This window comes from Chlamydotis macqueenii, chromosome 1 (assembly GCF_036417535.1).
Source record: "Chlamydotis macqueenii isolate bChlMac1 chromosome 1, bChlMac1.mat, whole genome shotgun sequence".
Lineage (NCBI taxonomy): Eukaryota > Metazoa > Chordata > Aves > Otidiformes > Otididae > Chlamydotis > Chlamydotis macqueenii.
The window spans coordinates 115,473,399-115,497,214 of record NC_141556.1 but is presented as its reverse complement, the minus strand read 5'-3'; the positions used below and the strand labels follow the sequence as shown (position 1 = coordinate 115,497,214).

General features: G+C 38.7%; 1 protein-coding gene across 3 annotated transcripts in view; it reads left to right on the top strand.

The window, feature by feature from the left end:
* Nucleotides 1–1,785: 1,785 nt before the first annotated feature.
* Nucleotides 1,786–23,816, top strand: part of SCAF4 (SR-related CTD associated factor 4) — a 45,632-nt gene continuing 23,601 nt past the window's right edge. For 2 of the 3 annotated variants that reach the window (XM_086764526.1, XM_086764521.1), the window contains exons 1-11: nucleotides 1,786–2,100; nucleotides 13,651–13,734; nucleotides 14,346–14,390; nucleotides 15,302–15,463; nucleotides 17,339–17,474; nucleotides 19,867–20,006; nucleotides 20,545–20,721; nucleotides 21,092–21,192; nucleotides 21,692–21,739; nucleotides 22,914–23,022; nucleotides 23,366–23,533. In XM_086764526.1, coding sequence (XP_086620652.1) covers nucleotides 2,071–2,100; nucleotides 13,651–13,734; nucleotides 14,346–14,390; nucleotides 15,302–15,463; nucleotides 17,339–17,474; nucleotides 19,867–20,006; nucleotides 20,545–20,721; nucleotides 21,092–21,192; nucleotides 21,692–21,739; nucleotides 22,914–23,022; nucleotides 23,366–23,533 — 1,200 coding nt within the window. In that variant the 5' untranslated portion in view covers nucleotides 1,786–2,070. The remainder of the gene's footprint in view (nucleotides 2,101–13,650; nucleotides 13,735–14,345; nucleotides 14,391–15,301; nucleotides 15,464–17,338; nucleotides 17,475–19,866; nucleotides 20,007–20,544; nucleotides 20,722–21,091; nucleotides 21,193–21,691; nucleotides 21,740–22,913; nucleotides 23,023–23,365; nucleotides 23,534–23,816) is intronic. The other variant, XM_086764531.1, reaches the window with a different exon arrangement.

Genomic DNA, 23,816 nt, shown 5'->3' with positions numbered 1-23,816 from the left:
TCACCATTTAACACCTTGATTTCAAACCTGAAAATGAATCACCAATGCAGGAAGTCCATTCTCACTCTCCCTCTAAGCCAAGAGCTCTCAAAGAAATCATTCTTACTTCTCAGAAAGCTTTTTATCTGATGCAAGAACTGGACAGAGATAATTTGCATTTTTCCAACCTCTGACCAGCTCTACCTTTACTGTTGATATTTTTCAGGTGGCAGAATGAGCTACCTTGGTGAGTTTTTGGACAGTGACACAAACAAGAACAGTAGCAAAAGGTAAGTATGAAGTAATTTACCATGTTGTAACTGGCAAAAATCACAAAAAGTAAAGACACTGACACTACATAGTCAATATTAACTCTCCCCCCTTCCCCCACCCAACTTGGCAGTTTTCTTTAAAAAATAACTATGAAAGCTGGTTTTTTTTTTTTTTCTGATAAAAGATCAACCATAGAGATTCAGGATATCTGGAAGGTCTTTCCATTTGCCACTATAACTTATTTTTAAAATTCCTCTGAATATCAGCCATATAACTGTACATAAACTCCTCCTTATGCATTTCATAATCTGAGTACAACAAAAGTTCTTGTTACTCTGCCAACTTTCTTTGAACTTCAAAATATTTGCTTTTAGAGGGCTAATTGCTGGACAGCCGTATTGATGACAAGGAGAAGAAACAACTGAAAGCAATTCACATTTGATTAACAACTCAAAAAACAGGCACAGTTTAATAACAGAATGCAAAACAAAGCCAAATACACCTTTTTGTTAGATTCCCTGTAACATTCAGAGTTTCCTCTTTCCAATTTACTTCCTTGCTGATGTACTGGACTAGAGTAAAACAATGAAATTGTAAATTACACATTTGGAACACTCCATATCATAAAACCCCCAAATCGCTATTTGACACCCATACCAAGACATCACTAAAGCGCCTGACAGCTTACTTGACCAACGCGCTCTTTAATAGATGCCAACAGCCCGCTAACATCCTTGAAATTACACTCTGAAGCACGCAGTGCAGTTTTCTCACCAACAGCAGCTGCCATTGTTAGGGTGAATGTAGCCACTGATTAAATACCTTCAGGTGCCAAACACTTTGAGTTTTGAGAGCAGCTTTTAAGTTTTACTGCATTTTATATTTAAGCAGGCAGCGTGGTTTCTTCCAGCGTGACGGCCACGCTAGGTTATCAAACACAGTCCGGTGCCGGCCCGTTCAGAGCAGGCTTTAGCGTGTGCTCTGGGCCACCTGCGAGACACGATTACGGGTGATTTCTAATAAAACAGCAATTTTTAAGAGTGAGGATGAAAGCGAGCGCCGCTTTCACCCCGACTCCCCACGGTTCGTCGGCCCAGACGCGCAACTTTCCTCACAACCACCCCCTCATCCCCCCGGGAAGGGAGCCGAGCCGAGCCGAGCAAGGCCAGGCCAGGCCAGGCATGTCCCCAGCCACCCCCAACAACCCCACGGGAGCCGCGGCCTCCCCTGAGTGGACGACCTGCGGAACCTCCCGGCTCTGCCCAGCCCCCACCGCCCCCTCAGCAGCCGAAGGGAAACGCCCGCCGGCCCCAGGCCGGGGCGGCAGTCACGAGGACAGCTTCGCCCCCGCCATTTCCCCTCCCCGGAGGCGGGGCCGGCGCTGACATGGCGGGGCCCGGGGAGTAACCCGGCCCCGCGTCACGTGGTGCCCGAGCCGCGCGCGCTCCCTCTCTCCCTTTCACCAACCCCCCCCCCAACTCCCTTCCTCCCCCCCCGCCCCCCCCCCCTCCCTCCGCCTTCGTTCCTGTGGGTGGCGCGGGGCCGGGAGGCCTGCACGATCCCAGGGTGCTGTGCGCGGCGTGGGCTCCGCCATCCCGCTGGGAGAGACGTTCTGCGCCGGGGCCCTGCCAGCGAGACGCCGCACCGAAGCGCGCGAGGGAGAGGAGGAGGAGGGGAGCGCGAGCCTCGCCGCCGCCGCCGCCAAACGGCCATGTCCGAGCGCAGCCCCTGAGCGGGACCGAGCTGCCCCTCCTTCCCCTCCCCTCCTTCCCTCCCCCGCGCGGGCGCCCGTCCGCATCAGCCGCCGCCGCCGCCAACATGGAGGCCGTGAACGCCTTCAACCAGGAGGTGGGAGCCGGGAAGCTGAGGCGGGGAGGGGACAGAACCGCGGGGTGGGGGGCCATGGCGGGGCCCGGGTGGGGTTTCGGTGGCCGCCATCGCTTCCCCTCCGTCAACCCGTGCTCGGCTTCCGGCTCTGGGCCGCGCACGGCCCGGTGCGGCGCCGCCAGAGGCCTGCGCTGGAGAGGGCCCGGGCAGCGCTCGGCCCGGGGCCTCCCACCGGCCTGAGGAGCGGAGGGGCGGAGATCGAGTCTCCTGAGTAAAATGGAGGCGAGTAAGATCAGGCCTGCCGCGGCCGTTGCAACGGCCTGGAGCGTGCCCCGAACGACGCCGCAGCCCGGGTTCCCGCACGGGCCGGGCGGGGGTGGGGGTTGGGAGGTCGGACTCTGAGGGGATCTTTAAGGCTCCCCTTTCTGCCCTTCTCCCCCCGCCCCCAGTTTCTCCCTGGCCCCACTGGAGAGCGTCCGAGCCGAGATCCCTGTTACAAGGCGTTCCCACTGCCTGCACGTTGTTCAGGAGGGGGAAGCAGCCTTTCAGGGCGCCAGGCACTTTTTATTTCCTCGCAGCCGTTTGGCGAGAGACCTGCCATGTGAACGGGCGGCGAATAGGATAGGCCGGAGGTTGAACAGAGAGAGGGAAAACTGCGAGGGGGCTTATCTCTGGGTAGAAACGACGCCTGGGGATGGGACTCGGGAATCGACCACGACACTAGGGACAGGGAGGGTAGGTTGGAAAGCGTGAGGCCTTCAGTCTTCTTTCCTGGTGCGCAGAAGGTCCCTGTTTTCTGAATTTTTTTTTTTTCAATTCTTTAGTCAGGCGGTCAAAATTGGAGACAAAATGGACCGTGATTGTTTTTTGTTTTTTTTTTTTTTTTTTGCATAATATATAACAAAATAGTCTAGCCTCTACTTTATAAAGTTTTTGACGTATGACTTAAAATGAGATGACGCTCCCGCCTTGGTTTGACAATTTGGCTTTTGCAGATCCGGTGTGGACTGTAGAACGTGCATATTCTCATTACAGAAAATCAGTTAAAGCTAAGCCAGAACCTGTTCCAGAATGTTTAATACATTCTGAAGGTTAGGTTGATGTGCATGTTTGCTGAACAGAAACAGGAAAAATGGCAGACTACTCTTATGTGATGAAGTCATGCTGTGTAAAGTTCACTCTCTGCAACTGCTTGTCGTACACACACACACACCAGAAAATCTACTCATCCTTAAGAATTTTAGAAGTATAAAGTGAAAAGTAGATAGCATACGCCTGCTCTTAATGGTTTTAGTTTTGTTTATTTGCCTGTATATCGTGCTGTTTTGAACCAGTGTTATGGAGGGATACAAAGCAACCTTCCCAAATACATTAAAATAGAATGGCACATGTGCAGCATTTTCAATTTTTCTATAAACAGAGAACAGAAATATTCTTACCTGCCTAAATAGAAACAGAAGTTCTAGCAGATCATTGCTTTCACTCCATTTGTTTCAACATGTTGCTACCTGATAAACCTTAATTGTACAGACAGTGCTTAGTGTTTCTCAAACAATAAAGCGCACTTCTTTTGTTGATCTGGTGGTAAAGGTATGCGTGACTTTAGAGTGAAAGCAGTGTTTCTTGGTATTCTCTGACTAATCTCTGTGTTGGAAATAGGTATGTTTTATTTCATGCATCTTCCTCTCAAATGTAGTGAAAGTGTGATACTTTTGTTTGGTACAATCAGAAATACTGAGTGAATTCCTGGTGACTGACTGCTGAAAGGTGGTAAAACACTTTGTTTCCTTTGGACATCAGTTATGGGGAAGAAAACTGTACTTGCTAAAAACACTATTATACAATCATTTGTATGTATGACTAGTTCCATAGGGCTACTTATGCATAAAGGTAGCATGTTAATAAATTCAGGGTTTGTGTAATTACTGTCCTGTTCTCAAAGGCGTGTTTATGATATTAGCTAATAAGAACATGAAGTGTAGTTCTTATGATCTCTTAACTTTCCAGTGTATGCTGCCTGAAGCTGTGCATGCAAAACAATACATACTAAAATAAAGTGTGAAAAATCTCAAACGTTTTTGAGGAGGGTAAGATTTACAGTCAGATATTATTCTATTTTTGGGATTTGTCAGTGAAAGCGGAGAAAGCGAAAGAGCTGTTTTACAAAAAGTCTCAACGTTATTAACCAGGTGGTGGGAATAGTGCAGGCTAGTGAGTGTGTGAGAACTCATTTTGTCTCTAAGACTGTCTCTTAATGCATAGACTTTGTGAGGACTACAGAGGTACCGGTCTCTGTTCACTGAATAGTTAATTATTTTATTGAGAGTGGAATAGCTGCAACAGTGAAGATTGGGCTATCTACAGAATGCCCTGTAGGTCAACAATTCCTGAACTTGCTGGCTGTACAATACCACTGTAGACAGAGAATAGCAGTTTTATAATGGCAACTTTAACTGCAGCAGCCATGAGTTCAGTGCTGGACTCTCATGTATGCTGGAGGTGATGTGCTTCCAGCTTTACTGTCTCTTCTGTGGAGGTGGCAGCTGTCAGCTCTTTGCCAGTTGACATGAAGGAGATGCCAGTTATTGCTCCAGTTTATTTTATTTTTTTTGTATTTTTTTGGGATGGGTTTGGTGATCACAGAAATTTCTTGCATGGTGGGAGGTCCAAGTTCAAATCATGGCTGTAAATTAGGCATCCTGTAAGTTATTAGGGATGCCTAATTTATTTCTATGTCTATTTATTTCTATGTCTATTTATTTCTAATTGTCTGTTTCTCAGACAAAAAGAGCTTAGGGAGGAAGAGAAAAGCACCAGCAACACTTTTATTTATGCAATTTGAACCATTTCATTTTGGCTGAAGCTGTTCCCCTAGTCCAGTAGAAACCATTAGTAGTTTTGTCTGACTTAGATTCCAGTTTACTCAAATGTTCAGTTTCTGCCTTTTGGGTTATAGGCTTCTGACAGTATGTATGATTATGTTGCAGTGAAGTAACAAGTTTCTACCTGTCAGCTAATTGTGATAAGTATGTGATCTTGACTGCCCATCTGAATTGTGAGGTACAACTTAAATACAGAGGTTTGAGCTAGTACATTGCACTTAGCAATTGTGGGCCGCTAGGAAGGAACGCTCGGAGTCCACTGGTTTGGCTCTGGCAATGGGTGGTAACTTAGACGGGTTGTGTAATTTGATCGTGTTTGATTGTGTTGTCCATTCTCTTAGTCCTGTTCTTTGTACCTGTATTTTGAATGCAGGTTTACCTGTAGATGTACCTCTAAAAATTCTCATTTTTTTTTCTACAGGAGCAAGCACATTTTTTTCTATTGACCAAACATGTTTGCTGCTTTATTTTTATTCAGCTATACTCTGAGCAGATATTACCAACCGAATAGGTGGGATTTGATAGTTTTGTAGTATAGTATATTTTCCCTGAAGAAATTAGTTCCAACTGCATCCTGGAAGAATGAGTAAGAATTCATGTACTATTAGGTGTATATGTTGTGTTACAGAAATAGTACTGTGTAAGTATATCGCAAAAGGTAACTTGATAATGGTGTGAAACTTTGTTATATTTTTAAGAAAACGAATTAAGATATTTATACGTAAAAAAACCAACCAAACAAAAAAAACCCAAGCCACACGTCCACCATGATTTATAAAGGTTTTAAACTTCGTCATGTTTTAATTTAGGGGATATATATTTCCTTTTCTTGAATCTGAAAATCTTGAGGAGTACTTTACTGGTTGTGAAAGTTAGAGATTTGGTCGCAGTCTTGTTAATGGAAGTAGAATAAAGTCAAGTTTCCTATTTTGTAACCTAGTATTGAGCAATGCAGTATATTCACTTAATTGTGTGTCTCAGGTTGGTAATAGTTAATCTCTACCACTGAAGCAACTGATATCCCATTTAAGCATGCCTAGATCACAAACAGGTTAGATATTTTGTGGGCTGTTTCTTTAGAGCTGCAGCTTTCTTTGTGACTATTTATCCATATTCAATGAACTGAACATTGCATTTTTGATCTACTATAGCTACCTTATGCTATTGGTAAGAGTTCATTTTGCGTGTTCTATTAGAATCTATTGCTCCCTGTTCTTCCCCTCCCCAGGACCTATAAATAGAGGTTAGCAGGATATCCTTCGCAGTGGTTCTTCAGCAGTTCCTGGAACTCATGAACCCCAATTAGATTCCCTCTGTTGTATGGCTAAGCAGCAAGGACACAACTACCCGTATCTGTGGTTGGAGGAAAGATTAACTTAGTCTTTTGTGCATTTTGGCACCCTTTGTCTCTTTAAGAAAACAGTGAAAGTTGCTACCTGTTGTAGCTATCTAAAATGATTCCCATATTCCAGTAGGTGAAGTAGGCTATATTTTTAAGTCAGTGCTCCATCCCACATATCCTGGGAGAGTCTTAAGCAGCAGTTCAAATGCCATTTGGATGGGGTAGAGGGAGAGAAAGTTAGGAGAGTGCTACTAGAGTTTTAGAGTGAATTTAGTTCCTTTTTTAAACTGTGAGACCCAGACTGGAATTATTGCAGATATAGTATGCAGCTCTTTTGGGATGGAAGTTGCTTTTGTGACTGTAGCATGGTAATTGGAGGGTTATCATTGCTGTGATCTTGAAAGAGCTGTGTCTGTTGCTTCTGGACTGAACTGTTTCCAGGACTATTGAAAGCTGTGACATTCTGGTACAAGTTCTTGGTAAGATAAAAAATGAGATGAACAGCTTTTCAGGAGGCATGCTGGACTTATGAGCGCAGCACTGATCCGAAGAGGCAGATAAGTTTAAGAAATGTTTGTGTAGAAAACGAAATTTTATTCTGTGTACTTTTATGGTGTCATTTTCATATGAGTGTCTTTTATGAAGATGTTTCTCCCCAAGTGATTCAGAATTTGTGAATGGTCTTTCTAGGCCATAGAAATAGCTTAGTTGATGAAGTACTATTTAGACTCACTGCCTGGGGTTCATATCTGGTCAAATTAAAAATCTCACTCTATTTTCCAAAGAGTGTAGCCTGACAGCCATGAATTTTATGGTAATCTCTTACCTTCAGCACACCTAATACTTGGTATGCTTCACAGCTGATGGTCAAGAATTTAAAACTTAAATTGATCCTCTGAGACATAACTTCACAACAGAAGTTTAGTAGACATAATTATCTTTCTCCTTTTCTTGGTAGCTCAAGGAAAAATGGGGACTTACAGAGGAAAGGAAGCAATGAGTTTATAGGGAAAGGAAAATGAATGCGGCCAACAGATTTTCTTTGGACCCATGTGTATTTTTTTAAAAACAGCTGACCTTTTAAAGATCTGATCATGCATTAATACTAATGCTGTTCTGTTAACAAAACAGTATGGTATCTGTGCTCGTTAGTCGTGTCTTCCATCATCCTTTTTTTTTTCTGTAGGCACATAAACAAATAACTACAATTATATGTCTATAAGTGACTCATAGTTTGGCTGTATCGGGTGGTTTCTAAATGCATAAATAAAATACATTCCAGAAAATAATGAATGAATATACAGAGTACTGACTGTGTTGTATGTGTATATGGAGCCTGCTTAGAGAAATGCTCTTGGACACGTAAGACTTGATGAAATTGTTAAGGGTGTGTTAGACAGCTCTGTGAAAATTGGAGAAGGGAAGATTGAACAAGAGTATTGTAACAATGACCTGAGTGCTGGATATCCGCTAGTCACTAAACACTGTGTTTCTTCCAGTAGGTCATGCTTCTATCTGTGCTGCTTCTTTTCTATGGGTTTTATTTAGTAAGTATATAAAATGGAACTGTAGCTCTTTATTTGTAAATAAAGAGACCTTTTTATGGCAAAGAAACTGCAGCAAGAGAGCAAAGCCAGGGGAGTCAGTTTTAGTTTTAAAAGGTATATCTCATGCTTAAAACAGATAAATAGACTTAGGATCATACATTAAGCTCAAGACACCCCAAAGGATATAAGACTGATCTTTTTCTTTCTGTGTCAATGGGATAAATCTCACTGGATAATACTGTCTCACTTCTTTGCTAGTAGTTTTGGGTTTGGAAGTGTATGAGCTGTCTTTTTTTTTTTCTCTGACCGTGTGTCTTATGTTTTTTCCCTTGGCAACCCTGTTCCTTCTCTACTGGCATGCACACATCACTGTCTGGTTCTGCTTTTCTTGTAATGAATTCACTAGCGAAGGGAAGCTGATAGTATTCCTACATTTCAACTTGCTCTTGTTCTGAAGACATGCTGTGCCCAGACATGCTGTCTTCTTAGGATTCTAAGGTAAGGCTGTGGGTAAATTTGAAAATAGTGATTCTCCCGTTTGCTTCAAAAATCCATAGTTCTCAGATTTCTGTCTAAAATAGATCTCAAGGTCATTAATTGTAGAATGGCAGAAATTAATAATTTGCTACTTGAAAGGCTGAAAACTAAAGACCATCATCCTATTCCATCTCCCATTACCCACCCCTCCTAGTGCACTTCACCCAGGGCTTATGAACTGCAGCAGGTTCTACCGTTTGAGTTGGAAGGCCTTCTTTGTTCACTCTTGCCACATGTTTTCTGTAGTACTTCTGTATTTTACGTTGTATTTTAAATTTGGGGGTGGTTACTAGCATACTCTTTAAACAGCAGGCAACATGGTTAGTCTCCCTTTTGCTATCTGCTATGGTTTACAGCAGAAATACTAATGAAATAATGTTTTGTGTTGTGGCTTGAGTTTAATAGGCTCCTTAATATCTCCACTTTTTTGTAGTACATGGGTTGATAATGGAGCAACAAAGAAGTTAGTGATTTTAAAAACGTGCAACTACAGTGCACAGACTTTCAAATCTAGGGAGGGGGGTTCCGGAAACATTTGGAAATTCTTAGATGGAAGTTGTATCCTAAGCTAGAGCTTGTGTAAAACAGAGTGGTTTTTTTTTTTTTTTTTAATACTACTTTCAACAGGTGAGACTATTATAACTGAAATAGGGAAGTTTTTCTTGTGACCTTTGCCTTAAGGATTTTGGTAATATTTTGTGGCTGTCTTTCTACTAGTTTTTCTTCGTTAGTTTTTCCTTGTTTATGAAAGAATCCATGCAGACAGCGGGAGACAGTTCTTAAACTATTGAATTATCGAAACTGAATAGAGAGACAAGTCTTGAATAGTCCTTGGATTAATTAGTTCTTACATAAAAATAAAGTTTAACTTAATTTCTTTTCTCTTGCTGTCTCTTGCCCTGTGTTACCACCCCGTCCTAGTGAATGGGATACCTTGGATGGTTTTCATTGCCAAATTAATGGGCTGAGAGCAGTGGGCAGTAGAAATAGAGACAGAGCTAAACTCTTGCTTTTTTCTTTAGCCAGTGGTGTCACTGTATGGGGAAGGAAGGTAGGGAACAACTGGAAGCTGATTTTTTTTTATTTTTTTTCCCTCCAAACATGCATTTATATTTAGTAAACGCAGCAAGTCATTTCTAGCAGGTCAAGCTTTACAAGGCAGAGCATTCCAGGGGCAGGCTCCTGTTGTGAGGCAGTATATTGCAAATGCTTTCAAGCTGCAAATGATTATTGCCTTTGTTATGTCCATCACATTTATTTTGTTTTTTAAAATGAAGTGTAAGTTTATGTGTCCGGGTTGTTTCTTGAGCTGCTCATGATGCCCTTTGAGGAATTAGATGTATTACTGGAAAGATGGTCCTCTGAAAATAGTGGGGGGAAGCAGGTTTCATGTATTAGTTTGAGAAATGTGTATGAAAGAAGATCCAAGTCTAATTGAACGTGTGCAAATGTACATGGACGTCTTACCGAACAGCTTCCCCTTCTAACAGTGAAAATCCAGGAGGAGCTAGTAAGGTTAAATTTTAGATTTACCCATCTTTAAAACATGATTTTGACACCTGTAAGTATGATTCTGAAAATTAAATAAAGATCAGCTTTAAAATAGTCATTTGGTATTCTAAAATCTTATGAAAATTTAAAAAGGCAACAAAGTTTTGATGCGCTATTCTAAGAGATAGCAATGGAAGTGTGTGTGAACAGAGGGCAGAATTCATATATATGTGTGTATATATATACGCACATAAATATACACATATATGTGTGTATGTGTGCATATATATTTATATATTAAAATATTTGCATCTCAGTTTGATGCATGTTTCAGCTGTTTCCATCCTGAGCTGGAAATATCTCTGTATGCTGACCTCATAGCTTTTACTGTGTTTTTATTGCTGTTGCCCAGATTGCTGTCTGTAACAGCAAAGGAACAATTTACAGTGATCTGCTCAATCTTGTTCTTCCAAAGCTCTTGTTTATTCCTGCCTTATTAGCCTACGTTTCAGCCTCTCATGTTCTTTAACTAATGACTTCTCCAAGCTACTGTATTCTTTATTGCATCCTCCCTGGCTACTTCAGTGCATCTAGCTGATTTCCCTTTTCCTGCCCTCTGGCAGGTTCTTTCTCCTTGGATTTCCCCCCCACCCCTGCTAGTTGCAGCACCATTTTTGGGATACCTTTTAAGACACTTCTTTTTTTTTTTCTTTTTTTTTTTTTTTTTTTTTTTTCTCATACTTTTTTCTTGTCATCTTCTGTCCTGCTATCAGCTCTCCCAGTTTCCTGATTTTCATGGGTTGGGTTCTTGAAATTTGAACACTGAAGTGCTCTTTCACACTGGCTTCTTTGTTCTTGTTATATGGAACTGGCTCCTTTTCCTGGAGGACCAGTTGCTTCTTGGTGTGTAAAATAAAGGATATGGAGTGCCTATCTTAATGTTGGCTCATTTTTTTCCTCCTCCATCTCATTTTCCAGCCTTCTGGTGGTTTGTTTGTGGGTGTTGGATTTTGGAAATTTTTTTTTTGTCTTTCTTTGCCTCTTAAAACAGATTTTTGTGAGTTTTAATAATAGCATTGGCTTTGTTCGTTAAGAGTCTTTGCACTTATTCTAAAGAAATATAATTCAAAATTGAAATTCACTGTTTAAAAAAAAAAAACCAAGTGAACTCACAGACACCTCTCTCCTTCTGTTTTTTATCTGACAGCTTTCATTTGTCCATACTGTGATTTCTCAGCAAGCACAGATATTAGCTGAAGTATGTCTTACAGCTTGAATGACTTGAAAAATAAAGCATTGTGGTACTAGAACTTGACTTTTGTGGAGATGAGTAATGAAAAGCCGTGGTCTTGATTTGAGGTTGGTGTTGGAAAAGGTGTCTGGCTACCACTGTCTTGAAGGACTCTTTTTCTTCTTTCATGTCTCTTGGAATAGGAATTGAATTGAAGTAAATACTGTCTTGCCTACTCTTTGTATTTTATTGGTGCAAGGCTTTAATTTTGTATTGCTGAAAGTCTTGTTATCACTTTACTTGTCTTAAAACAATTTGGTCGAATATTTAATCTTCTGCATTGTTTTTTTTCCTTAACTGAGACAGTGGATAAAGCTCTGGAAGTTGATCACTTTGCAAGTATCTTAGAACTTTAAATTTAAGAGAGAATTTTTTAAGTGACGTCTTACTTTCCATTGCACTGTCAAATGAAGATACTTTTATTCTCTTAATTTTGTTTTGTGGCAAATAATTGATTATATTTTTGGCTAGAATTCTGGAGGTCTATTTTTTCTTTATTGTGAAAAGCAAAATCAAATTATGCAATGCAAAACCATTTTTTCTATGATGTGTGGGGAATATTTCAAGGTAAAAATGATTGTGTGTAGGAAATGTTGAAGATCTCCATAGTTTTTTTGCGCTGTACAACCATGACAATATAATGATTCTACCTTTAGTAAGCCACAGCTTAAATAGAAAGTTAACTTTATGGGAAGAATAAAAAATAATATTAATGAAGCAGAGCACCTAACCATGATTTGTGATATAGAAGGAGGATTTAAAAAGCAGTACCAAGATGTCCTAGCTTCTCTTTCTGCTTAGAAGATGGGAAGGAAGATTGGAGAGAATGGTCCTGACAAGCTAATGTGGATTATGCTGCCAGGTCTAATGACTAATGGAACAGAAATGGGCACAGTATGCCGTAAAAACATAGTGTAGCGTACGGTGTAGTTTTTGCAACTGGTTATTTTACAATGTGAAATTAGAACAGCAGCTTGCGAAGTGTATGTATATATATAATTCACTGTAGATCCAGAGTAGGCAGGGTGTTCTGGAAAGTGGTGAAATATGCATTGGATTTTGGTGTCTTCTGGTGTGTGTGCCTGCATGCTTATGAGTGCCAGACTGTAGGACTGTTATTTAAAAACCAAACCTCTCCAAATCCCTTATTACTCTGTTCTCTTAAAACGCTCTACAAAGCAAAGTACAATAAAAATGCCATGCTGTTCGGGTGGTACTGGGGTCCTAAGGGAAATATATCACCCATCCCTCAGCTTTCTGTGTCCAGCCCTTCATGGATGTTTCATAAACTCTGACAGTTCTGTGTGCAAGTTCTAGTTTCAGTTTCTGAAGTGTGAAGCTAATACTTATTTTCAGAGTTATGGTCAATACTGGAAGACAGAGCAATGTCTTTTCTGAATGCCTAGGTTCAAGACTTTTTTATAGTGTCTTGTAATAAATTTCCTCACACATGACATACAAGCCATGGTGATGCTATTTGTGAAAATAAATTTTAGGGGTTTTTAGCTTAGAGTCACGCTTTCAGATTTGAAGAGCTGAACATCCTACCTCTATCCTACGTGTTTTGAATATAGAATATGCTTTCTGTGAATTCAGACTTAAAAAAAAAAGAGTATTTAATTCTAGCATTGCAGAATCCCTTTTTGTGCATAATGGTCTTAACAGAATAGCACTCTTCTTAACTTCTGATATGATTAAAACTCCTTGAAATAGCGTGTCTGGGCTGCGTTTATAGAAACAAGATCAGAATTACTCTGTAAGTCGAGTTCACAGCATGCCTCAAACTGTCATCTATAAAGACTAGTAACTTCTGAAAGCTTTGTGCTTGAGGAATTAACTTTTCCACTAGGTGATGCTAGTATGAACAGTACAGAGGATTCTCCAAAACAGTTGGTGCAGTTAATAATAATATTATATGGTCATAGCAAACTTGTCTGTTAAAGACATTTGCAGTGCCTGTGTGTAGTGGGATAATTTGAAAACTTAGTATTGATTTGATTGCCTTGATGGATTAAAGTTGTCACACTTCCGTGCATGTTATTTTAAGATTACAGGATTGTCTCAGTCTAGCTATCTGTAGGGCCATCCTAATATTTGGTAAGCAGATACTCAGGCTAATTTAAATCAAGCTGCAATTATTTCTGTTTTATATTGTTTTTGTAAAACAGCAAGCTCTGATACCATAAGTTAGCAGTGCCTATACCATAAGTTAGCAGATACTAATCTGTAGGCACAAATGGAACTTTGACTGCAGCCTTATCAAAATCTGGTAAATCAGGGATGGATTATTTCACCAGGAAGATGGCTTTGAACATTGCCTAGAAAGATCTGCCTGTTAGCCTCTTTGTTTCAGGGCTGGCCAGCATTGTGGTGATACATAGTGTGAAATAACAGTAATCAATCAGTTGTCTGAAATGTTGTCTTTCTGGTTAACTGCTTAAAGTTCAGAATACATTTTTAATACTTGTTATATCTGTTTAGCTCTTTTCACTGATGGAGATGAAACCTCCTATTTCCCGAGCAAAAATGATTCTCATCACAAAAGCTGCCATTAAAGCTATTAAGGTAAAGTACAATAGAACAAACATCAAACTGTAACAGTAGCAATGTTTTATTATCTTACTTCCGAAGTAAATGCATCTCTGGATTTCCCAGTCTTGGCTTCATGGGTGTTTTATTCTAGTTGGCATTAATGTTATCTAGAAACAAGTGAGTGGGGAATATAATCTCTTGGTTTTAGACTAGTAGCATAATGCCAGCTTGATTTTTTTGGGTGATTGCTTTATAAAGCTGTACCCAGTGGAGTGTTGTGATTTCTGTGTAATAAAGTTGTAAATGTTGCAGGATGCAACTGCAGCTTAGCATATTAAAACATAACAGACTTAATTAGAAAGTAAATCCAGAAAAGTCTCACTAATACTCTGGAAGCAGTGTATCTTTTGTGTACACACTAACACACTTCTGACAGAAGGATGGCTTATTTCTGTCTTTTCCCCCCGTTAAAACTTTTTTCCTCTGTGCTTGATTAACTTAGCTTGATAACATACTTCTTTTTAGAATGTGACTACAGTATATTATAGTCTTTCCTAAATGGTAATAAGCACAAAGAGTTAAAATACTTCTAAAATGATGCACCACTGTTGAGTAGATGATTAATTTGTGTATTTATTTTCCAGCTCTACAAGCATGTTGTCCAGATTGTAGAGAAGTTTATAAAAAAGGTAAAAAATAAAAAATAATCTACTGATAAATATATTGTCTGCATCCATTACTAGATATTATTAATAATGCCAGTAAATAACCAGAAAGGCTTCTGTTATTTGGGGACTGAGGGAGGAAATTCTGTTTTCTTAGGATTTTATACATTTTTGGTCTCTCTTTGTCTATATAATCTCCTCATTTTAGTTTTTTGTAGCACATTAAGAAGAGGAGAAGCAAAAATTTATGAAATTCTCCCTTCCTCTACGTAGCAATTGGGGAGGAAACTGGAGGTAGTGAACTTCCAATTTGATTTCAGTGGCTAAGATAATACCTGTTTTCAGAAAATACAGCTTTCATGCTTGTGCAGGCATGTAGAACAACGGGCTGCAATGTAATACTCACTGAAACCAAACTATCATGCTGCCTAAAGTAAGTTCCTCTGATTGAACAGGAGAAATACTCCTTTTCGTTCAAAGTCCTTCAGAGACCTCCAAAGAGAAGAACTTAGCATTAAATTCTGGAGAATAGAGTTGGTGGAAATAGTTCAGTGGATTCAGTGTGGGGGTGGCTTGGTAGCAGAGTTGTGACAGTCTGTACTGTAATGTAGTAGACCTGTTGTTGCGGTCACATGTTGTCAAGCTAAACATACTTCAAAAATTATTGAGAAGATAAAGGCTGCTTCAAGCTCTCCAAGTATGTTTATTCTGTCCAAAATGTGAAACCGTGTTTTTCTTCTTTCTTTACCGTTTCTATAAATAAAACAAAAGTGAAGCACAAAGCGAATTCTACACAAAACAAATTTAAATAAATTAACAATTTTTTTTTTCTACCCAAGTATACTAAGTATAGATTTTGTGTAAAGGATCTAAGGTGAATGCATGTTACCTTGTTAGTATCACTGCATAATGGAAAACTATTTTTATGTTTTCAGTGCAAACCGGAATATAAAGTCCCTGGATTGTACGTTATTGACTCTATTGTTCGTCAGTCTCGTCACCAGTTTGGAACGGACAAAGATGTTTTTGGGCCAAGATTCTCTAAAAATATTACTGCCACATTCCAGTATTTGTATCTCTGTCCATCTGAAGACAAGGTACAGCTACAATTTCTCGAGCATTGTTGTGAATTGGTAACAGTGGTACCTTGGTGTTTCCTCTTATGTGAAAGCTAATTCAGTAATTCTCTACATCCATGGGAGTGAATGTGATTATATTAAATGGTAAAACAGGCTGAGAAAGATTATTAAAGGTGATAGTTAAATAAAAGTTCTAGTTAAAATATTTATTTTGCCTAACTTCATCAGTTTTGTTTTGCCTATGCAGAAACTTTAACAGTGCATGTAACCATGCCAAAATTTTTCTTCTTGAGACTCCCTCAGGAGAACTTACTATAGAAGGTGGTCTCTCCCACAAAAAGAAAGTACTATAGGAGAAGCTCTGGTGTTTGTAAGCAGTGAAGGTTCTGCTCCCAAATATTTTCTAAGAAAATCGTCGTGAAAGAGCAGTCCCTTCTTGTTTCTGTCTTTGTGGTTCCATTTTGTTCATCTAAATGAATTAGGCTGTCCATCTCCTTTGTGGAACTACCTGATATCTCACTCCTAAAATAATTAAGAAGCTTTCCACTAAGGGAATAATATATTTATTATTATTATGCTTGCTTTATTGAATTTCCAGTGCCTAAACAAAAAAACTTATCTGCAGATAAACAACTATAGTTGATACCCGAAGAGAATACATTTTTTTAAACAACCTTTCTGTAAGATTAATATGTGACTGAAAACAAGAGTATTGAATTTATGCATTTTTTTTGTCCTCCATATTGTTTACAAGTCTTATGGAGACGGAGAGAACACCCGAAGCAAAAAAATGCTGCTGTTCTAAAGTTAACTGTTTGTCAAACAAAATCTTATTTCAAAATAGCCTTTTCGGGTTTCTCTTTAATTGATCTTACTGTAGAAAACATTTTGTGAAATTCTTTAATTGCTTAGCTCATGAAATTATAGGTGGATTTGCATGGGTGTATATAGCTGAGTCATGGTAAGGCATTTTATTGTTGAAATAGGAAGGAACAGAATTGATTCATTCTTAGCAGCTACAGTAGAGGTAAAACGTCCTTAAAATATATGTATATGCAAATCATATGACTAAGTGTGCAAAAAGGACAGGTATGTCAATATAACGTACGTTCTGACTTTCACCTGCTTGCATGTTCCAACTAAAGAGTGCATCTGGTTAGATATTATTGTTTAATACTGGGCTAAAGAAGGAAAGACTAATTTCCAGCTTGTTCCTGAAAGCTTCATTATTCTTAATGTTAAAAAAGGAAGTGAGCTTAAAATAACAGCTGACAATCAGAAGTTCTAATTTAATCTTGCTGCAGTGGTCAGTTAGAATGTTTTCCACTTGCTTTCCTGATCTTTTGAATAATGATGGAGATGGGTTTTCCAGTGTCGATGTTGAATTGGTTGGGTTAGTAGAAAAAAATTCAAGCAAACAATCTTCTATCTAACTTTAAAGCTTTGTTCTAGCATGTTATGGTCTAATTGCTCCTCTTTTCATTAGGGTTCTCCAGCTCATCTTAATTTTCTCTTTCTTGTCACTTTTGCTGTTGTTTCACCCATTTATGACTGTTTGTGAAGAAATGGTAGGACTGATGTGACTTTCTCTATTGTATATCAAACCTAGATTTTTCTGACTGGCCAGAACAGTTTTAGAAAAATGGCGCAAGTTGCTGTTTACCATCTGAAGTAGATGGTAAAATAAGTTGGCAGTTTTTACCTTTGCCATCTAAAAGGTCTCGCTGACTTATGTGACAGTGTAGGGGTTCTTAAATAGGTATGCCTGGTTATGTTGAACTCCTATACTGTTCAAGCCGTTCTTCTCGATGTACAGAAGATAAATTTGGACTTTGTGAATTGGGAAAGCTGTATTTATGATGCTGTATTGATGCTTGCTTTTGGTTTCAACAGAGTAAAATAGTCCGTGTCCTGAACCTTTGGCAGAAAAATGGAGTATTTAAAATTGAAATAATTCAGCCTCTTCTGGATATGGCAGCAGGAACTAGTGCCACTGCACCAATGACAGAAAATGCTACTAATAATGAAGGTTTGAATGACATTGTAACTTATTCTTTTAAAAGGGTGAATTATAATAGCTTCTTTGCTTTCACATTGAAGCACCTACTACTAATTTCAATAGTAATGTATTAATAAACTCAACTTTGTTGTCACAGTTATGTGGAGCAGCTGAACTCATTCTGCATAAGTGCTGTTATTTCAGAAATTACCAGAATGTGAACGCTTATTTGGAAAACACCTGGAATTTATATCATGTGTATGTGCACACATGTGTGCACACTTTACTTAGAAATGACTTCAGTGTCCCCTCTCAAAAAAAAAAAAATCCTTAATTTTTTATTTTGGTCTGAAATATTTCTCTGTTTTTTCTCGATTTTGTAATTCTGATGTCATTTTTTAAATGTTAGAACCTAGATAAGTCAAAGCATGATCTTGCATGTTAAGAGCTTCGTCTTTCTTTGAATCAACTTAGTATCTGACTGAAAACAACAGGTGTCGGTCTCTTTCAGTATGCAGTCCCGAATCATTTTAACTGGTATTTCAAATCCAGATTCTTGAACAGTAAATTTATACCTGGTAGTAGGCTTTTACATGGGCTACTGGTTGAAAACCAGTGACCTAAAGAGTAAAGTAATGACAGCCTGCCTGCAGTATTTTCACTGTTATGCCACATCAAAAGCTGGTAGTGAGGTTACTGAATTGTGGATGAGAACACACATACCGCAATTCTCTCCTTCTCTGGAGGGCCTTCTTTTTGAGTTTGCACTCTATATTTCAGACTTAGCTTTGATAACCTCCTTATTTATTGCACTCGTGTGCTGGAGTAGAACTGGAAAAAAATATAATGGAGTGAGATGTGGTGACAGACAACAAAATAATGATGCACAATAGCCTAAGTGAAATAATCTGCAGCGATATTTAGGAAAGCATATCCTATTGACATGTTTTATAAACATGGCAGAGCAGGGTGAAGGAATGTCTTAGCATCTGAGCTTGGGTGCAGACTGGTGGTTATACAATTTCATTCTGATATGACAAGTGAGTGGCACTATTTTTCTACCTTTGTCTTGTTACTAGTAGCTAACAGGTGGGGTGCCTTCTGCATAGATTTTTATGGACAGAATTACTGATTTTAGTGAGATTATTCAGATGCACCACAGGGGATAATTTGGCCCTGAAATAAATATGCTAATGAATAATAATAAATATATTAATGCATTATGTGAAATAGAATCTGTTTAGCTCGTAATGCTGCAAGGTCTGTTTAGCCAAAAAAAAAAAGAGAGAGAAATGCAAATTTTCTCCCTTGAGCAAGCTAATATCCTTCTGAATATATACAGGAAATAATTTTGAAGTTAATTTATATTTAAAAACAATCATGTATCTTTCTGCAGTATTTTTATGTGGCATCTGACTTCTGGGAAAATATTATTCAACACATTTGTCTCTGCTTGCTGCATGTCAACACTGCAGTTATTTAAACTCCAAACAGATGAATGGCTTTAAAGAAGCTGGTATTGTGAGACAAATGTATTTGCTTAGTGTCTCAAACAAAAAAAACCCCACACATAGAAATATTTTTTTTAACTGTCTCTCCCTGTACAGTTTTATAGCAGTCCATTAAAATACATTTGCTAAATAATAGGTACATGCTCATAGCACGTAGGAATTGATAGTATTACTGCTAATTTACTTTGTACTAGCTAATAGCATATCTTAAAATGTGATCTCAGTTTTAGTAAAGCTTAGTGGAAATAGGAGTCTTTTCCTGGAAGAATTAGTGAAAATTATTTTTATAGGAGGATTTATCAGCTACGGATTTGGCTTGTGCCTATGCAAAAGTGGCACGTGAACAAACCTTATCAAAGAAAAAGAGTTGCTTGTGAAATAGTTTTTAAAACCCTTTAATTATTACCAGACATTTCAAAAGGTCGGTTACTGCTAAAAAATAAGGGAATATTAAGAGAAACTCAATTGCTCTTAGAATTAACCATTTGATGATTGATTTGAAATATACATCCAGAAAACTGAGTCCAGAGCTTTGTAACCAGAACTGACATATTAGGTGTATTGATACACGTTGCTTAACACTGTTTGAGCAATAGTTTTTCACTTAACTTTTCTGAAATGGAAACATTGAGTTGTGATCTAAAATGCTATGCTGGACTAGCTGTCAGATAGGCCATACTTCTTTGTTTTCTTTCTTAGTGTATATAATATGCAGATGTGAGAAGTGAATGAAGAGGTTAAAGGCAAAATGAGTAGAATATGCAATTGAGGTAGTTTTAGATAGGACTTTTTGGGTTAGATAGAGTATTGTAGATGGACACTTGTTTTGAGGAGGTAGGTGTATGCACTGAAGAGTAAGGTGAATGTTTAGGAGTAACATGGTGTTTTCTCAATTCCTATTAAACTCTCAGGTTCGCCACCCCCTCCAGCAAAGGTTCCGTCGGAGACCCCTCAAGTTACTGCTAACTCAGTACCTACTGTGCCACAGTTGCCCAGTTCTGATGCCTTTGCAGCTGTAGCTCAGTTGTTTCAAACAACGCAAGGACAACAGGTAACCTGTTTATATTTGGTTCCTTTATAATGTCAGTTTTTGTCTTAAATGTGGAGTGGGGAAATGATGGAGGTAATGTCCTTGATTTGAAGCAAAACAAAAAGCCTCCCTATGGTCTTCAGTGGAAAACTTGTAACAGTTAAAGTCAATATTTGAATGATCTGGGACCCTTCTAACCAGCAATTAGGGTCTTTAAGGAAACATCCTAAGTAATTAATTCTGAATTGATGCAGTTATGAACTTTCAAAAACAGGTGGAATATATCGAACAAGATAATGAGTTTTGTTGCTCGGTCCACTTAAACATTTGCAATGTTGAAAGGCCAGAACACTGAAATCTTGGCATCTACGGAATTTTACCACTGAAGTATTTAAAAGGTGGCTTTTGGTCTTGCTGAACGTTCTCCATAGTTCTGTCAGGTTGTTGTGTTCATCCTTTGCCGTAGTCTGGTTTGATGTAAAATTTATATCCTACAGCTCTTTCAATACCGTATGTTTATATAAGAATATATACTTAATACTATGTATGTTTTTTGTAGCTTCAGCAAATTCTTCAGACTTTTCAACAGCCTCAAAAACCCCAGTCACCAGTCATAGATAACACTGTGATGGCTCAGGTTCAAGCTATTACTGCTCAGTTGAAAACTACAGCGGCACAACCACCAGAACAAAAAGCTGCTTTCCCACCTCCTGAGCAAAAAACATCGTTTGACAAAGTAAGTCTTCATTTGTTCTCTGTATTCAATGTTTTCAGTTCAGTTCAGCAGAAGACTGAACTTAAAACAGAAGGCTGATAGATGCCTCAATGTCCTCTATTTGTTAGGAGAAAAATTATGCAAATTTTCTTTTCTTTTTTCCAATTGGAGGTCAGCTTCCTGTTTTTATAGTATTTGTATTTTCTGAAGCTGAATAAAACTGGTTTTGGACAGTTTCTGATCTTGTATTAGAACAAAGATTTAAAACATTTTGTAACCTTGTCTTTAATTTTGGAGCTGTTAGATATATTGTAAGACTTCAATAATGATATTTTGGCTACCAATTATATAAGATACAGAGAAAATAGTTGGCTCGATTGATTTCTTTCAGAAACTGCTAGATCGGTTTGACTATGATGATGAACCAGAAGCAGTGGAAGATTCAAAGAAAGAAGATTCAGTTCCTTCTCCTTCGATTTCTCAGCCAACTTTGTAAGTTTTGTGTCATAATAAAATTAACAGATCTTTTTCTAAAAATTCATTAGGCTAGAAAGCTGATTAAAATTTCAAGTTATTTCAGTGCTTAACTGTTAATAGTCCGAAGTTAAAATGTTGTTAACAACTTCTGGTGGGGTTTTTTTTCCATCTTTGGTGATCCAGTGTAGGTTTGGCATGTTGCATCATTGAGGAATGTGTTCTGTAGAGAAAAGCTCAGTTTTGGTTTCAAAATGTGTTCCGTGCTTTTATTGCACAACTGAGTGTATCAGGGCATTGTTAGTAATCAGCTGGATTGCTTTGCTGGCTGGGGAAAAGATGCTGTTCAAAACTTTGTGTTATTTTTAACTATTAAAAAAAATTAAAATTGGCTTTGCAGCTTTATATTCTCAAACATTACATACCCACGCAAACTAACTCAGACTCCTGTTGCCCTTTTGATATGCGTTATGAGAAAGTCTTAAATTACATGATCACATACTAGTTTTTTCCACAGGACCTCTCTCTCATTCAGTGCACAGGCTGGATGGTGCTCAATACCTGGGTTAGTCAATATTTCTTTTTTCCCTGCTTCACTATGTAGCCCCATGTCTTACTTTCTGTATATGCCATCCAAACCCTGCTCTCAAAAACAGAATCACTAACTTTGTCATTAGCTTTCTTACTGTGTTTATCACCTTGAGCACTTTAATGTTCCACAAAGTATTAGTTAATTAAAATGCCTTTAAGTAGATTGGTAGTATTTTCTTTGTAATACAGATGGAACTCTGAAGTACAAAAAGATGAGGTAGGTCAAACATAAGCACTGCTTGTGTATGCCCAACTAGAGATCATTGGACTAGGTTTTTTAGCATGTTTATGTTCTGTCTGTAGCACTTCAAAGCCTCTGGGCTTACTGTGTTACAGTTGTGTAAGATGCCTCTGAAGACTGAATTCCAGTAGTCTCATTTTGGGCACAGAAAATCAGTAATACTCTGTACGAAAAACTGATCTGTCCAGAATCATCTTGAGAATTCTATGGCACCTGTGTCTTAAAATACTACAAAGTTTCATTTCACATCACTATGAAATTCCTTTATCTTCCAGAAATCCTGTTCAGTTTCTTACACAAACTGCATCCCTGTAAATGGGTGCTAATAACTGCACAGACCTCATTAATTCCCTGAGCACTGTCCATTCTGTGTGTTGAATCAGGAAGTGAATGGCATTACTGTAATTCTCATGTGATATGCATATCCCTTTCTCCTCTGCTCTAAATTCCTCCCAAACTAAAGGGTTTTGTTTTTTTTTCCAGCAAAAGTATGGCAAATTTATTTTCCTTGAGGAAAAGGCTTAATTTTTATTCCCAAAAGAGGAGCTGGAAAGGAAGAAAGTTAGCTGAAGGCAGACAACCTTAATGAAAAATTTTCATAAACTGAGGTCTTCTTCAGGATCATAAAAATACAGGGGGAAGAGAGGCTTAAACCTTTATGTAGCATTTCTTTGCAAGGAAAAGTCCTTTGTTAAAGGACTACTCTTACAGTGGAGAAAAGATACGCAAGCCACTCTTTCTCCTTTTCTTGTTCTCACTTTCTAGGCAGGAAATGGTATAATAATAAAGATAATTTTTCTGTCTAAATTTGAAGCAAGAATATGTAAATATATGTAGAAATATGTAAAGTAAAGGGAAAAATCTGTGTATCTACTGACTTATCTCACCAAAATATTACTGGTTATAGTGGATTTCCAGGAGAAGGTATACAACAGCCAGTATTTCCTCAACTCCCAAATATGGATCCTTTTCAGCAGCGAATGATGGGAATACAACAGGATCCAATGCGTCACCAGGTAACTTCAAGGTTTTCCCTTGTCCCTCTGTTGTGTTATATTTTCTGTCTTTTGTTGTTTTCTTTGGTAGAGACTTAAGGAAGTGGTGTTAGTGAAGATTAAATATGGCTTAGGCCTCCAGCTTCCCCGAGAAACAGATTTTTGTTCTCTGTTCTAGTCAAGCTTTGAAGGACAAGGTTTATACACCTAGATGCTTGACCTACTTAATCTTTCTTGGGCTTTTGGTCTTTTATTGTGACTTTGGAGCACAGATACAATTTTACTTTAGCAAACTGGGAAAACTAATGTGTTGTTTTTTTTTTTTTTTCTAACTGAAAGTTTTTGTGTTTTTTCTTCTCCAAAGGTTCCACTTCCTCCTAATGGGCAAATGCCAGGTTTTGGTCTCCTGCCTACCCCGCAGTTTCCCCCCATGGCTCAGCCTGTGATTCCACCAGCAGCACCGGTGCAGCCAACTTTTCAGTCTCCTTTTCCAGTACAGAGTGAATCACACATGCAAAAACCACATCAGCAGGTGAGGACCGCTTGCAGTAAACAAACTAACTTAAGTGCTCTATATGTCTTTATGTCTATATGTCTATATATGTCTTTCTCAAGTGTGTGTAGTTTGTTCAGGAGAGGAAATTTCATTATACCCTCACAACCATCTCTGTCCCTGGTTAACACATCTGAGAGTAAGTTGGATAGCTGCTGTGCTACATGACAAGTCTGATATTTCAGAAGCGTAGCAAAACCAGCATCTGTATGCTTTATGCCTCCTGTAGTGAAAGACTTTGGATTGCCTTTTGTCCTTCCAC